At 52.2% G+C, this 12,911-nt stretch overlaps 1 protein-coding gene and 1 long non-coding RNA gene across 7 annotated transcripts in view; one reads left to right on the forward strand and one right to left on the reverse strand.

Moving 5' to 3' along the window:
* LOC140601388 (uncharacterized) overlaps positions 1-916 on the reverse strand; it is a 56,491-nt gene extending 55,575 nt beyond the window's left edge. For 2 of the 3 annotated variants that reach the window (XR_012004408.1, XR_012004411.1), the window contains exon 1: positions 420-916. This is a non-coding gene — a long non-coding RNA (uncharacterized lncRNA). The remainder of the gene's footprint in view (positions 1-419) is intronic. The other variant, XR_012004401.1, reaches the window with a different exon arrangement.
* Positions 1-11,921, forward strand: part of LRRC4B (leucine rich repeat containing 4B) — a 62,044-nt gene extending 50,123 nt beyond the window's left edge. For 3 of the 4 annotated variants that reach the window (XM_072770166.1, XM_072770175.1, XM_072770155.1), the window contains one exon: positions 9,936-11,920. In XM_072770166.1, the coding sequence (XP_072626267.1) occupies positions 9,936-11,792 (1,857 nt within the window). In that variant the 3' untranslated portion in view covers positions 11,793-11,920. Of the gene's footprint in view, positions 1-9,935 lie in introns of all 4 variants that reach the window. The other variant, XM_072770183.1, reaches the window with a different exon arrangement.
* Positions 11,922-12,911: the final 990 nt, after the last annotated feature.

Genomic DNA, 12,911 nt, shown 5'->3' on the forward strand with positions numbered 1-12,911 from the left:
GGACACTGAGGACCTGGGAGGCTTAGTCTAGGCCAAGTGGCTCAGTAAAGGACCCCCAAGCCTGCCAGCCTCCCTCAAGGAAGTCCCCACTGAAAAGAGAGGCACAAGGCCCTTATCTCAGGGAAGGAGGAACTACAGGAAGTCATTACAAAAGCACTGAGTACAGAAAACTAACAATATTTTTTAAATTGTGAATGCAAAAAACTAACACAAGACTGTAAACTACTAAACTTTGTTATCGGTTCATTACGTTCAAAATGTATAAGAACAATTTATCTTAATAGTGTTAAGATGAACAATTCACTTAATCATATCCTACCACAGTTAAATTTTTAATAAAGGATTTCTTGACAATTTATTTCCTTAAAAATCCCAACGGAACACAGTGAGGTTTTTCAGTGTTAGTGATGTTTACCTACCATAGCTGAAGTGGAAAGTCCCATAAATAAGAGGCCATGTTCCAGGATGAAAGGAGAGGAGAGGGGGTTGGTAGTGGTCCTCAATGAGCCCACATCCCCTTGCCTGACTGTTGTCTGTACCCTTGACACTGAGCACGGAGGCAAGTGTGCATGGAGGAAGGCTCAGCAAGTGTGAGCTAAAGGAGTGAGGGGACATACGTACTTGGCTATTAGGTGGTCGTCAGAAACCCCAGGACTATTTCCTCTGTGACATCACAGAACATCAGCGTCCTGCCAGGCAAATGTTAAGCTGGAAGGACAGGGGGAACCATCCACTCCCAAGAACCTCCCCACCTTGTCCATCTGACTCTGTGTCAGTGGTCACTGAGTGCTCTGGTTTAAGATCATCTGCTCTGGGGCCAGTGGGTAGGGGAGTGAGAGAGAAGGGAGAAAGAATAGGCTGCAAACTGTGCTGGAGTGGTCCACACCTGTCTCTCCCCCTGCAGCCAGGGCAGCACTCACATCTGTTTACACCATTGCCACCTAAGTGATCATTTACATAATTATGTTTAGTGTCCTCCTCACTTGAGGTCAGGCTCTGGGAAGTCAGGGCTGTGTCTTTCTTGTCCACGGCTGGATTCCCCAGAGCCCAGCAAGATATTTGACACATAGCAGACACTCAAAGAATATCTGTCAAATGAGCAAAACAACACATTGATAGTGGCTGAATAATGAACAGGCGTCACAGCTCAAAGAATACATTGAAAACAACAGAGAGTCCAGCCCTCTTGGCTTATAGTGGATAGACCTGATGGAGACTTCATATTTATTTAGATTGAGGAGAAGCAGACTACAAGTCCTGGTTCTGTTACTTTGGAACTTTAAGACTGAAGAGAGAGAACTTTTCCTCTCTGAATCTCCATTTCCTCAGCAATAAACTATTGGATATGAGGAGAGGCAGAGACATGTGGTTGGTAACCCCCACATGATAGGATTTCTACAAGGACTAAGTGAAATCACCACCTCAGAGCATTTAGTACAGGGTCTGGTACACAACAGGCACTTAACAAATAATGGCTTCGCCCTTCTGCCTAATTGGGAACCTGCCCAGGATGGCACTTTGTTTCAGAGTAAGGATTGGATCAGCCTGGTGTTGTTTGGGAGAAGAGGAGAAGAACTGGCTGACTTTGGTCTTTAGGTATGTATGTTAAATTTTAAGGATAACTACTAAAAGAAGAGAAAGAGAAAATATATAAATTCCAAAATTGTAGATGGAGAACCTGGAATAAAAAGAAACTCAATCAGTGAAAAAGATGACAGGAAGGAGAAAGAATAGGCTGCAAGAAATCAGGACAAACAAAAAGCACAAAACAAAACAACAGTAAGAATAATTCCCAGTGTATTAGTGATTACAATAAATGTAAATGGACTAAACTTCCAGTTAAAGGACAAGAGATTTTCAGACTGTATTAGAAACAAAATCCAGGGACGCCTGGGTGGCTCAGCGGTTGAGCATCTGCCTTTGGCCCAGGGCATGATTCTGGGATCCGGGATCAAGTCCCACATCGGGCTCCTTGCAGGGAGCCTGCTTCTCCCTCTGCCTATGTCTCTGCCTCTCTCTCTCTCTGTGTCTCTCATAAGTAAATAAATAAAATCTTAAAAAAAAAAAAAAGAAACAAACAAAATCCAAAAGACACCCTAAGATACCAGGTCAGAATGGATGAAAGCAAATAAGAGGGTGAATGCTAACAACAACAAAAAGAAAGTAAGTTGGACCCAGTTTTGCCACTGAGGGCTTCAAGATATATTGGCATTGTCGCCCAGGCCAAAAAGTGTGCAGGTGCAAATCAACTGACACAACTGGGGTGATTTCCAAATCAGAGTCTTGTCCACTCTGGCCCATTCACTCAACACGCTTGGCTGAAGTTGGCCATGAACTAGGGGAAAGGGAATGCAGAAACCATCCAGATGGAGTGTACTCGCCAAGGAGAGGGTTGCGTTAAGCCGGTGTGATAAGAGAAGGTGTGTGACGCCTTAGTGAGCAGGGGAACAAAGAGGGCTTGCCACAGGGAAGGCAACTGGAATTTCCCAGAGAACAAGGAAGGAGACAGCATTCTGAGCAAAGGGCACAGCTTGTGCAAAGGCAGAGAGGCTGGGAAGAGCATGGTGAGCACATGGAACCCATACATCTCCCTGGGGCTAGAGGAGAGGAGAGGAGAGGCACTGGGGGAGTCCTGCAGGGCCTCTGACCCCAGATCAAAGGTGCTAGGGAGGACTGTGAGCAGGGATATGGTAGTGTCTGAATAGCATGTTAGCCACTGTAGAGGAAAGATACTGAGGAAGAAACTGGATGTCCAGAGTTGGACAAACATTAATGATCATTATGAGCTGAATCAGCAATTTTAAATATATATATTACTGCATGCTTGCCATGTTCCAAGCACTCACAATTTTGTCCAAGCCTCCCAGTAATCCTGCAGCACCTGTGAGGAAATGTGGGCTCAGAGATATAGACAGAGATAGAACACTTACCAAAGGTCACACAGCTGGTCAGCAGCAAAGCCAGGATTCCACCCCGGGCCCAGCAACTCCCCACTAGGCTGCCTCCCCAGGCATCCTGCAGAGGAGGGAGAATTGCCTGGAATCCTGGTAAAAATAAAAGCACTCACTATTTAAAGCAACCCTACAGCACATCTTCAATAAAGCCAAGCTTCCCTTTACAGCAACACCCCCGTCCTGCTTAGTTCTCAAGTGCATTAGTAAAGTGTTTGGGGGGACCCCACCCCCCTTGGAAATGCCCCTCATCTCCCTTCACACATGCCCTTCCCATTGGTATTGAGATCAAGCGCACAGAGCAGGAGCAGCCTCAGACTCTGCCAGCATACACCTTCTGGACATATCCTAGTTTCAGCCCTCTATCCAGAGGACCCGGGAGATGTGGGAGCATCTCTGGACTGGAATCCCAGCTGTGCACTCCCCAGAGGGCCCAGTGGGCAGCCCGACTGAGTCACTGGACCTCATTGAGCCTAGGCTTCCAGGTTCAAACCCCAGCTCTGCTGCTTCCTCATTGTGTGACTTCACTAAGCAGGTTCCTTCTCTGAAAAGTAAGCCTAACGACAGCTGCCTTGCAGGGCTGGTGGGGGGCAGCTGAGGTGACAAATGAATGCCCGGCCCAGAGCCTGACATCTGTCACCTGGATTCGGTGAGCACCTGTAGTACCAAGCCTTGTGCTAAGCAAATGTCAGTGATTCTCTTGAGTCTTGAGGACAACGTTGTAAGGTTGACATTGCGATGCCCTTTCACAGCCAATGGCTCCTCCCCCATTTGCTCCTTCAGAACTGCTTTATCTGGAGTATGCAATGAAAACTAATGGATGGATGAATGAATAAGAGACATTTGGTCTGGATCCAGGGAAGAGAGCAGGAATTTTCCAAATGGACAAAAAGGGAAAGGCATCCTGCGAAGAGGGAACAGCATATGCAAGGATAGTTCCAGAAGGTGTTAATGGCTAAAATGTCACTGGAGTGAGGACTGAAAAGAGCAGGGGCCATGCAGAGGGGAGAGGCAGGCAAATGCCAGGCCAAGCGGGCTTCTGATGCAGAAAGCAGTGAAAGCACTGGGGAGCCCTGGAGGGCTCCAGAGGAGGGCCCCCCTCCTCCTTGGTGTGAGCTGGTGGGGAGCCGTAATGAGAACAGGGACCCTGGAAGGAGGGAGGAGCAGCCAGGAATGCAGTGCTTTGCTCCCCAGCTTGCAGATGAGTTTCCTGGGAACTGGGGAGGCCCCAGAACTAAGTGCCACCGAGACTGGGTGAGGGTAAGTTGTCTCTAGCTCCTGGGCCAGCAGCCCCTTTGTTCTAGATTTCTCGGTCCAAATTCTCAAGTCTAACCTTTTCAGACCCCACCTCATTCTCCCCCTGGTGATTAGCAATGACCAGATCCTCCTCCTCCAGCTGCTGTTGTCCTTACTATTATTTCTAATAGAAACAGCGAGTGAGGGCCTGCTTTGTGCTGCAAGCGTTTCCCAAGGCGATGATAAAAGGCACCCTGCAAGGAGGGTTCTGTGCCTGTGATGTTTGGGAAACCCAGAGTGGAGCAAAGTGGAACAGTGCTTCCCCACAGGACTTCCCGGACTTCCAGCCTGCAGCAGTGGCGCCTCCAGGAGGGACCGCATGACTCTAGATGTTTTTGATCAGGGAAGCTTTTTGTTGCTGCTGTTGTGTAGCACCTCACGGGATGAGCCCACATATTCCTTGTGCTCCCTTGGAGGAATGAACCAAGGCTGCAGCCACCCACGTGGCCACGGAAGCCAGGTCCCAGGGCCTCGCAGGGTCCTGGGGCTACGCTTCCAGTCTTGGGTATACGGCGGGGTGTCTACAGAGACCCCAAGCCAACCCACCTCGAGGTCATCTTGCCAAGTGTGTTTTGTCCCTTCCCCTAGTCAGATTCTGCAGGTGCCACCAGCGAGCTTTGACCAGACTCCTTCATGTGATAGCATTTACTGGGGTTTTATCCCCCTCTAAAAGTTAGCCATGGGGGCACCTGGGTGGCTCAATCAGTTAAATGCCTGCCTTCGGCTCAGGTCATGATCCTGGAGTCCTGGGATCCAGCCCCACAGCTCCCTGCTCAGCAGCGGGGAGTCTGCTTCACCATCTGCCCCTTTCCACTTGTATTCTCTCTCTCTCTCTCTCTCTCAAATAAATAATATTTTTTAAAAATTTTTTTAAAGATTTTATTTATTTATTCCTGAGAGAGAGGAAGAGGCAGAGGGAGAAGCAGGCTTCGTGCAGGGAGCCCGACATGGGACTCAATCCCAGGACTCGATCCTGGGCCTCCAGGATCACACCCTAAGCTGAAGGCAGATGCTCAACCACTAAGCCACCCAGGTGCCCCAAATAAGTAAATAATCTTTAAAAACTAAATAAGGGACACCTGGGTGGCTCAGCGGTTGAGCATCTGCCTTTGGCCCAGGGTGTGATCCTGGGGTCTTGGGATCGAGTCCCACATCGGGCTCCCTGCATGGAGCCTGCTTCTCCCTCTGCTTGTGTCTCTGCCTCTCTCTGTGTGTCTCTCATGAATAAATAAATAAAATATTAAAAAATAAATAATAAAAATAAAAAATAAATAAAAGTAGGGCAGCCCTGGTGGCTCAGCGGTTTGGTGCTGCCTTCAGTCCACGGCATGATCCTGGAGACCCAGGATCGAGTCCCGCATCGGGCTCCCTGCATGGAGCCTGCTTCTCCCTCTGCCTGTGTCTCTTCCTCTCTCTCTTTCTCTATGTCTCTCATGAATAAATAAATAAAAAATCTTTAAAAAAAAAGAATACAGTCTACTGTATTCTATATAAATAAATAAATAAATAAATAAATAAATAAATAAATGTTAGCCATGTTCACTACAGGAAATTAGAGAAGGCAGAAGCGTATTAAGGAAAAGAAATAATTAACCCCAGCAAGTCCATCTCGATGTCCCACAGGAGGTATAACCCTGGGAAACAATTCAAGATAGCCATGGAAATCGTTTTTGAAGCATATATTACAAAATGGGAAAATACAGTGTAATACTATTTTTTTAGGTTTTATTTTTATTTGTCATCCCTACCTTCAACATGGGGCTCAAACTCACGACTCTGAGATCAAGAGTTACACGCTCTACCAACTAAGCCAGCCAGGCAGCCCTCCAGTATAATACTATTAATATAGGGCCAAGGAGAGTATATTATGTCACCAAAATGTTGTAAAATATTTAAAAATGTGAAAAAGAGATATCTTTGCATTATATACATAGAAAAAAGATTGTAAGGATATATGCCAAATTGTTAACGTAAGTAAAGGGCCTGTGGCTGATTTTTCTTTTCTTTGTAGACTTTTTCCTGAAATGAGTATATATCACTTTTATCAGCAGCAGGGGGAAAGGCATATGGAAATTTGCTTTGTTATTCTATCTAATGTCCACCAAAGCTTGTAGGAGATTTTAGCTGATGTATGTTCCAGGGGACAGTCCCTTCCTGGTCCCTACTCTGAGCTGTCTCCCCAAACTCCATCCCACTGTTCCTGGAAACTGTTCACATGATCTGAGAATCGCAAAGTTTTAACAGCCCAATTGTATCTCCTCATCTGTCCCTTTTGCCCTGAGCATACAAAGACCCCTTCCTCAGGCCAGGGGCCCTGAGCTGTTCTCCTCAGGAATCTGATTGCCACGGAGGGAACAGAGGGAACCACCCTCAGTTCTGGTTGGGAAGGGCCTCTGAGACAGTGGCCCCTGGGGGTGCGTGGACTCTGATGGATGACCAGGGCATGTAGTTGGCTGGGGCGGGGGCTGGGTGGCATAGGAGCTGGGTGTTGATAGGCAGATGGCAGGAGGCCAGAAAAAAAGTAGGGAAGTCTTCCTGGCAGAGGGAACAGCAAGTGCAGAGTCCCAGAGGCTGCATTCTGGGACCTGCTGAGAGGAAAAGGAGGAGGGGGTGACACTGGAAGAGGAAGGGGAGGTGGTGCCAAGCCCAAACCCATCAGTGCCGCTGGAGGCCGGAGGCTCGTCATCATTCCTAGTCTTTGTCAGTGTGGAGTGGAAGAACCTTGTGCTGGGAAAAATGAGGCTCCTGGAGAAACAGGGGGTGTGGGCGTAAACAGAAGTCTGGGGCCTGGTGTCCAGGTGGGAGAGGAGGAAGATGAGCAAGGCTGGGCCATGGGATGGAGAGGAGGGGAAAGGATGGGGAGCCAGAGAACATGAGCTGGCTCCAGAGAACAGTGGAGAACTGGCGGGTCCCACCCAGAGAGTGTTAGGCTCATATCCCTGATTTTCAGTTAGATGGTGCAGTAAGGGGCTCTCCGTCCCAAGAGCCACCCTTCACAGGCCCTGACCCCAATAGTGTGCTGGTTGCGGAACGCCAACACCACAACCAATGGGTCAAGAGCCCCTGAGCACTCTCCAGTGATCACAGCACGGCCCCCAACGTGGCTTTCACTCTCCCTTCATGGCCAGCCCTGGATGGGAGGCCCAGTGAGTCCAACCAACAGGCCCCATAGCCAGGAGGGGGAGCCTGAACCAGGCTCTGTCTTCACTGTACAGATGGTGTCCCAGCCACTGGCCACCTCTGTGGGCTTCCTTTCCCACCTTTCGGCAACAGGTGCCACCAGTCCTAGCTCATAAAGCTGCTGGAGGATAAAACGCAGTTGTGTTCACAAAGCTTCAAGGAGTCAAGGAAGCACCTGGTAAACCTGCCCGGCCTAATGTGATGTCACTGGCCACACGGGGCCACTGAGCACATGGGCTGTAAGCCACACATGGAGTTTCAAAGACTTGGTGCAAAAAGAGGGTAAAATATCTCATTCATAAGTTCTCATCTTGATTACCTGTTGAAATCATAAATTCTAGATAGAGTGGGTTAAATAAATCTAGTATTAAAATTGATTTCACCTGTTTCTTTTTCTTTTTCTTTTTTTTTAATGTGGCTTCTAGGAGATATAAAAGTAAATCTGGAGTTCACATTGTATTTCTGCTGAAAATAGTACTGACCTAAGTAGTGGGTATTGTTATTCTGTGATTATGACAGTATCGAGAATCTTTATTGTCCCTTAAGCTGGGTGCCTCTCAGGTACAGTCTTTTTAAAGATAAATCTTTATTTATTTTTAAGTAGCCTCCATGCCCAGCATGAAGCCCAGTGTGGGGCTTGAACTCACAGCCCTGAGATTGAGACCTGAGCTGAGATCAGGAGTAGGACGCTTAACCGACTGGGCCACCAGGTGCCCCTAAAAAACTTTTCAAAGTGTTTTTCTACTTATTATAAAAGTAACTTAGGTTCACTAAAGAAATCAGTAAATAAAAATTGCCCTTAATCCCCGACAGCTGGAATTTATTACCAGGAGCTTAGAGTATTACAGTCTTGGTACATATATGAGTACACCTAATTCTTCAGGTTCTTTTTAAAATTCTACGAAGTCAGAAGGGTGCCTGGCTGGCTCAGTCAGTGGAACATGCTACCCTTGATCTCAGGGTTGTGAGTTCAAGCCCCATGCTGGGTGGAGAGATTATGTAAAAATAAAATCTTTAAATAAAGTAAAATCTTAAAAAGTGGTGACCACATAGTATGGTGTTTGGAGTTCTCTATTTCCCAGCTAATATCATAAGGCAGGCATTCCCCCAAGGCATTAACAAGGCTTCAGAAATGCCATCTGATGGCTTCAGGGTAGGCCATGACTCAGTGTAGCCAGCACTGTGACTGCGACTGCTAAGGGGAATCTGGTCAGGTTCTGCCTCTGTGCCCAGCCCAGCATTGCCCCTCCTGTGGCCCCTCTGCCTCAGATGGGAGAGGGGGTGCAGCCAAGTTCAGGGGTGAAGAGCGGGGACAGCCGGCCTCCAGCCAGTCCCAGTCTGTCACCTCCTCCCGACTGACCTTGGGCGAGTCACTGGACCTCTCTCTGCCTCCTGCTGAGATGGAGATAATTTTAAAACAGCAGATGTGTTTTGGCCTCTGCTGTTAAAGGGTGAGGTACCAATGTCCAGCACATAGTTTATAGCGCCCCCTGGGACCTTCCCCTTAGCAAGTGTGGGACTTCTAGAGTGAAGTGTCAGAATAGTCGCATGTGTGGGAGCAAGAAGAGCTTTAACGAGCTTCTTATGAGTTCTGATCAGGCTCTACCACCGAATGGTACTTGGTGCCAAAGTTTGGGAAAATCTTCCGGTATTCAGAGCTTTATGGATTTCATAGTCCCAGATATTGAGTAAGCACCTATCTCGTAGGACAGTTTTGGCGGATTAAATGGGTCGTTGCCCATAAAGCATTTAGAATGGTGTCTGGTGCCAAAGAGGGGCTCAGTGCATGTTAGCTGTTGGTGTATTTTCAATCTTTTTTACTGAGGCGTAACTTACATTTTGAAGTATAATTTACATATAACAAAATGCCCCTGTTTTAGGTACAGTTTGGGGAGTTTTGACAGTTGTATTCATCCGTATAGCCACCACCCCAGCTGAGAACCTTTCCATCACCCCAGAAAGTTCTCTCATGTCCCTTCCCAGCCTGGCCTCCCCCTACGCACTCAGAGACCACTGCTTAGGACACACAGAATGTGGAACCAATGGGACCCTACCATAGGCCCTCCTTTGTGTCTGGCTTCTCTTATTCAACACGATACCCCCCCATGAGATTCGCCATGTGTATCGATAGCTGCTTCCTTTTCAGGAGCCATCGTGTTTGGCTGTTCCCCGGACGACAGACATTTGGGTTGTTTCCAGTTAGGCTGTTAGGAACACGGCTGCCAGGGGCACCCATCAGGCAACCTTGGAGGGACATCTGCTCTCCTTTCCCTCGGGGAAATAGTCAGGAGTGGGCTGGCCAGGCCGTGTGTAACGGTGTGTGATGCGTGTAAATGGTGTGTTTAGCCTTGTCAGAAACCATCAAACTGTTACCCAACATGATCTTCCGGTCTTCCACTCCCCCGCCCCACCACTACGAGGGACAGAGGGCTGGCCTGGTGGTGGCGCCCCTCTCTGATGATTACCCACAGGTCCTCACTCTCGCCTGTCTCCCCTCCCCCACCCCAGGTGATCCGGACAGACACGTTCAAGCACCTGCGACACCTGGAGATCCTGCAGCTGAGCAAGAACCTGGTGCGCAAGATCGAGGTGGGCGCCTTCAACGGGCTGCCCAGCCTCAACACGCTAGAGCTGTTCGACAACCGGCTCACGACAGTGCCCACGCAGGCCTTTGAGTACCTGTCCAAGCTGCGGGAGCTCTGGCTACGCAACAACCCCATCGAGAGCATCCCCTCATACGCCTTCAACCGCGTGCCCTCGCTGCGGCGCCTCGACCTGGGCGAGCTCAAACGGCTGGAGTACATCTCGGAGGCGGCCTTCGAGGGCCTGGTCAACCTGCGCTACCTCAACCTGGGCATGTGCAACCTCAAGGACATCCCTAACCTGACAGCCCTGGTGCGCCTGGAGGAGCTGGAGCTGTCAGGCAACCGGCTGGACCTGATCCGCCCGGGCTCCTTCCAGGGCCTCACCAGCCTGCGCAAGCTGTGGCTCATGCACGCCCAGGTGGCCACCATTGAGCGCAATGCCTTCGACGACCTCAAGTCGCTGGAGGAGCTCAACCTGTCCCACAACAACCTGATGTCGCTGCCCCACGACCTCTTCACGCCCCTGCACCGCCTGGAGCGCGTCCACCTCAATCACAACCCCTGGCACTGCAACTGCGACGTGCTCTGGCTGAGCTGGTGGCTCAAGGAGACAGTGCCCAGCAATACAACGTGCTGTGCCCGCTGCCACGCACCAGCCGGCCTCAAGGGCCGCTACATCGGGGAGCTGGACCAGTCGCACTTCACCTGCTATGCGCCGGTCATCGTGGAGCCGCCCACGGACCTGAATGTCACAGAGGGCATGGCCGCGGAGCTCAAGTGTCGCACGGGCACCTCCATGACCTCCGTCAACTGGCTGACGCCCAATGGCACCCTCATGACCCACGGCTCCTACCGTGTGCGCATCTCAGTCCTACACGATGGCACACTCAACTTCACCAATGTCACGGTGCAGGACACGGGCCAGTACACGTGCATGGTGACGAACTCCGCAGGCAACACCACCGCCTCGGCCACGCTCAACGTGTCAGCCGTGGACCCCGTGGCGGCTGGCGGCGGTGGCCCTGGAGGCGGCAGCGGTGGCCCAGGGGGCAGCGGGGGCAGCCCGGGAGGCGGTGGGGGCGGCGGCTACACCTACTTTACCACCGTCACCGTGGAGACCCTGGAGACACAGCCCGGAGAGGAGACCCTGCAGCCGCGGGGGACGGAGAAGGAGCCACCCGGGCCCACCACGGACGGCGTCTGGGGCGGGGGCCGGCCAGGGGACGCCGCAGGCCCTGCCTCGTCGTCCACCACGGCGCCCGCCCCACGCTCCTCGCGGCCCACGGAGAAGGCGTTCACGGTGCCCATCACGGACGTGACGGAGAACGCCCTCAAGGACCTGGACGACGTCATGAAGACCACCAAGATCATCATCGGCTGCTTCGTGGCCATCACGTTCATGGCTGCCGTGATGCTCGTGGCCTTCTACAAGCTGCGCAAGCAGCACCAGCTCCACAAGCACCACGGGCCCACGCGCACCGTGGAGATCATCAACGTGGAGGACGAGCTGCCTGCCGCCTCGGCTGTGTCTGTGGCCGCCGCCGCTGCAGTGGCCGGTGGGGGGGGCGTGGGCGGGGACAGTCACCTGGCCCTGCCCGCCCTGGAGCGCGACCACCTCAACCACCACCACTACGTGGCGGCCGCCTTCAAGGCGCACTACAGCGGCAACCCCAGCGGCGGGGGCTGCGGGGGCAAGGGCCCCCCGGGGCTCAACTCCATCCACGAACCTCTGCTCTTCAAGAGTGGCTCCAAGGAGAATGTGCAAGAGACGCAGATCTGAAGCCGCCGGGCGGGGTGGGGGGTAGGGGGCGCGCCCCCGGGGACCCGGGCCCCCCTGGGACCCTCCCCACAGCCCTGGCCCCGCCCTCGGACCGCGCGGGGCAGGTGGGGGCCGGAGGGGCCGCAGCCCCGCTTGCGTATGGACCCCAGGGCGGCGCACCCCCGCGAGGACAGGGCGGGGCTCCGGGACGCGAGCCTCCGCGGTTCGGCCGCCCCCGCCCCCATCCCAGGCGCAGGGAGGGGGATGCCGGATTCAGGAGAAGTGGCTGGAACCCTCCGCTTTTCCTCCTCGCGCTCTCAAACGACCCTTCCCGGCCCTCCGCCTTCCGGGGGAGAGAGGAGCTTTTTGGGGGGTGTCCTTTCCCCTCATCCCCAACAACCCTCCTTTTACGGTTCATTTTTTGCAGTTTGACGCCTGTCCCCCCTCCCGCCCCTCCGCCCTCGAAACTGAAGAGACAGACGCGTGGTCAGAGCCTCCAGACCCCCTGCCCCTCCCCTCCTTCCACCCCTGGCTCTCACCTGCCCCACAGACTCTTTTGATACTGAAGGGAGGTTTGCGTCAACGACTACCTGCTCTGTAATTACTTTAAAAAAAAAACACGGAAAAAGTAAAAAAAAAAATATTTTTTTGGGTCATGAAAGCATGGAGGACAGAGAAAACAGAGTGAATACCGGCCTGGGGAGCAAAGAGGTTGAAGTCAAGTGTCAGGGGCCCCACCTGGAGGGTCAGGGGGGTCAGCACCTCTGGGGGCCCTTAGGTCCCTCACCCTTGACCTCAGAACCCCCGGAGACGGACTCAGGCACCCAGCGCACCCGGATGTACTGGGCCCCTTGGCCCTGTCCCCCCCCTCCCCCGCCCACTCATGACCACCCCACCCCCACCCCCACCCCCGGTTCCACGGGCTGGGTGACTCCCAGTTCGGAGTCCAGGAGGTGTGGGCGGGGCGTGCTCCCCCTGGAGCCCATAGGGGAGGATCCTTGCTGCCTCTTCTAGCTCCGCTACGCTCCAGTCTTCCTTGGGCGCACCCTCCATGTCTCTGTCCAAATTCCCTTTTAATGAAGGACATCGGCCATAGGGGATTAGGGCCCACCCTGCTGCAGCAGGACCTCCTAACTTGCT

Source organism: Canis lupus, chromosome 1, assembly GCF_048164855.1.
Source record: "Canis lupus baileyi chromosome 1, mCanLup2.hap1, whole genome shotgun sequence".
NCBI lineage: Eukaryota > Metazoa > Chordata > Mammalia > Carnivora > Canidae > Canis > Canis lupus.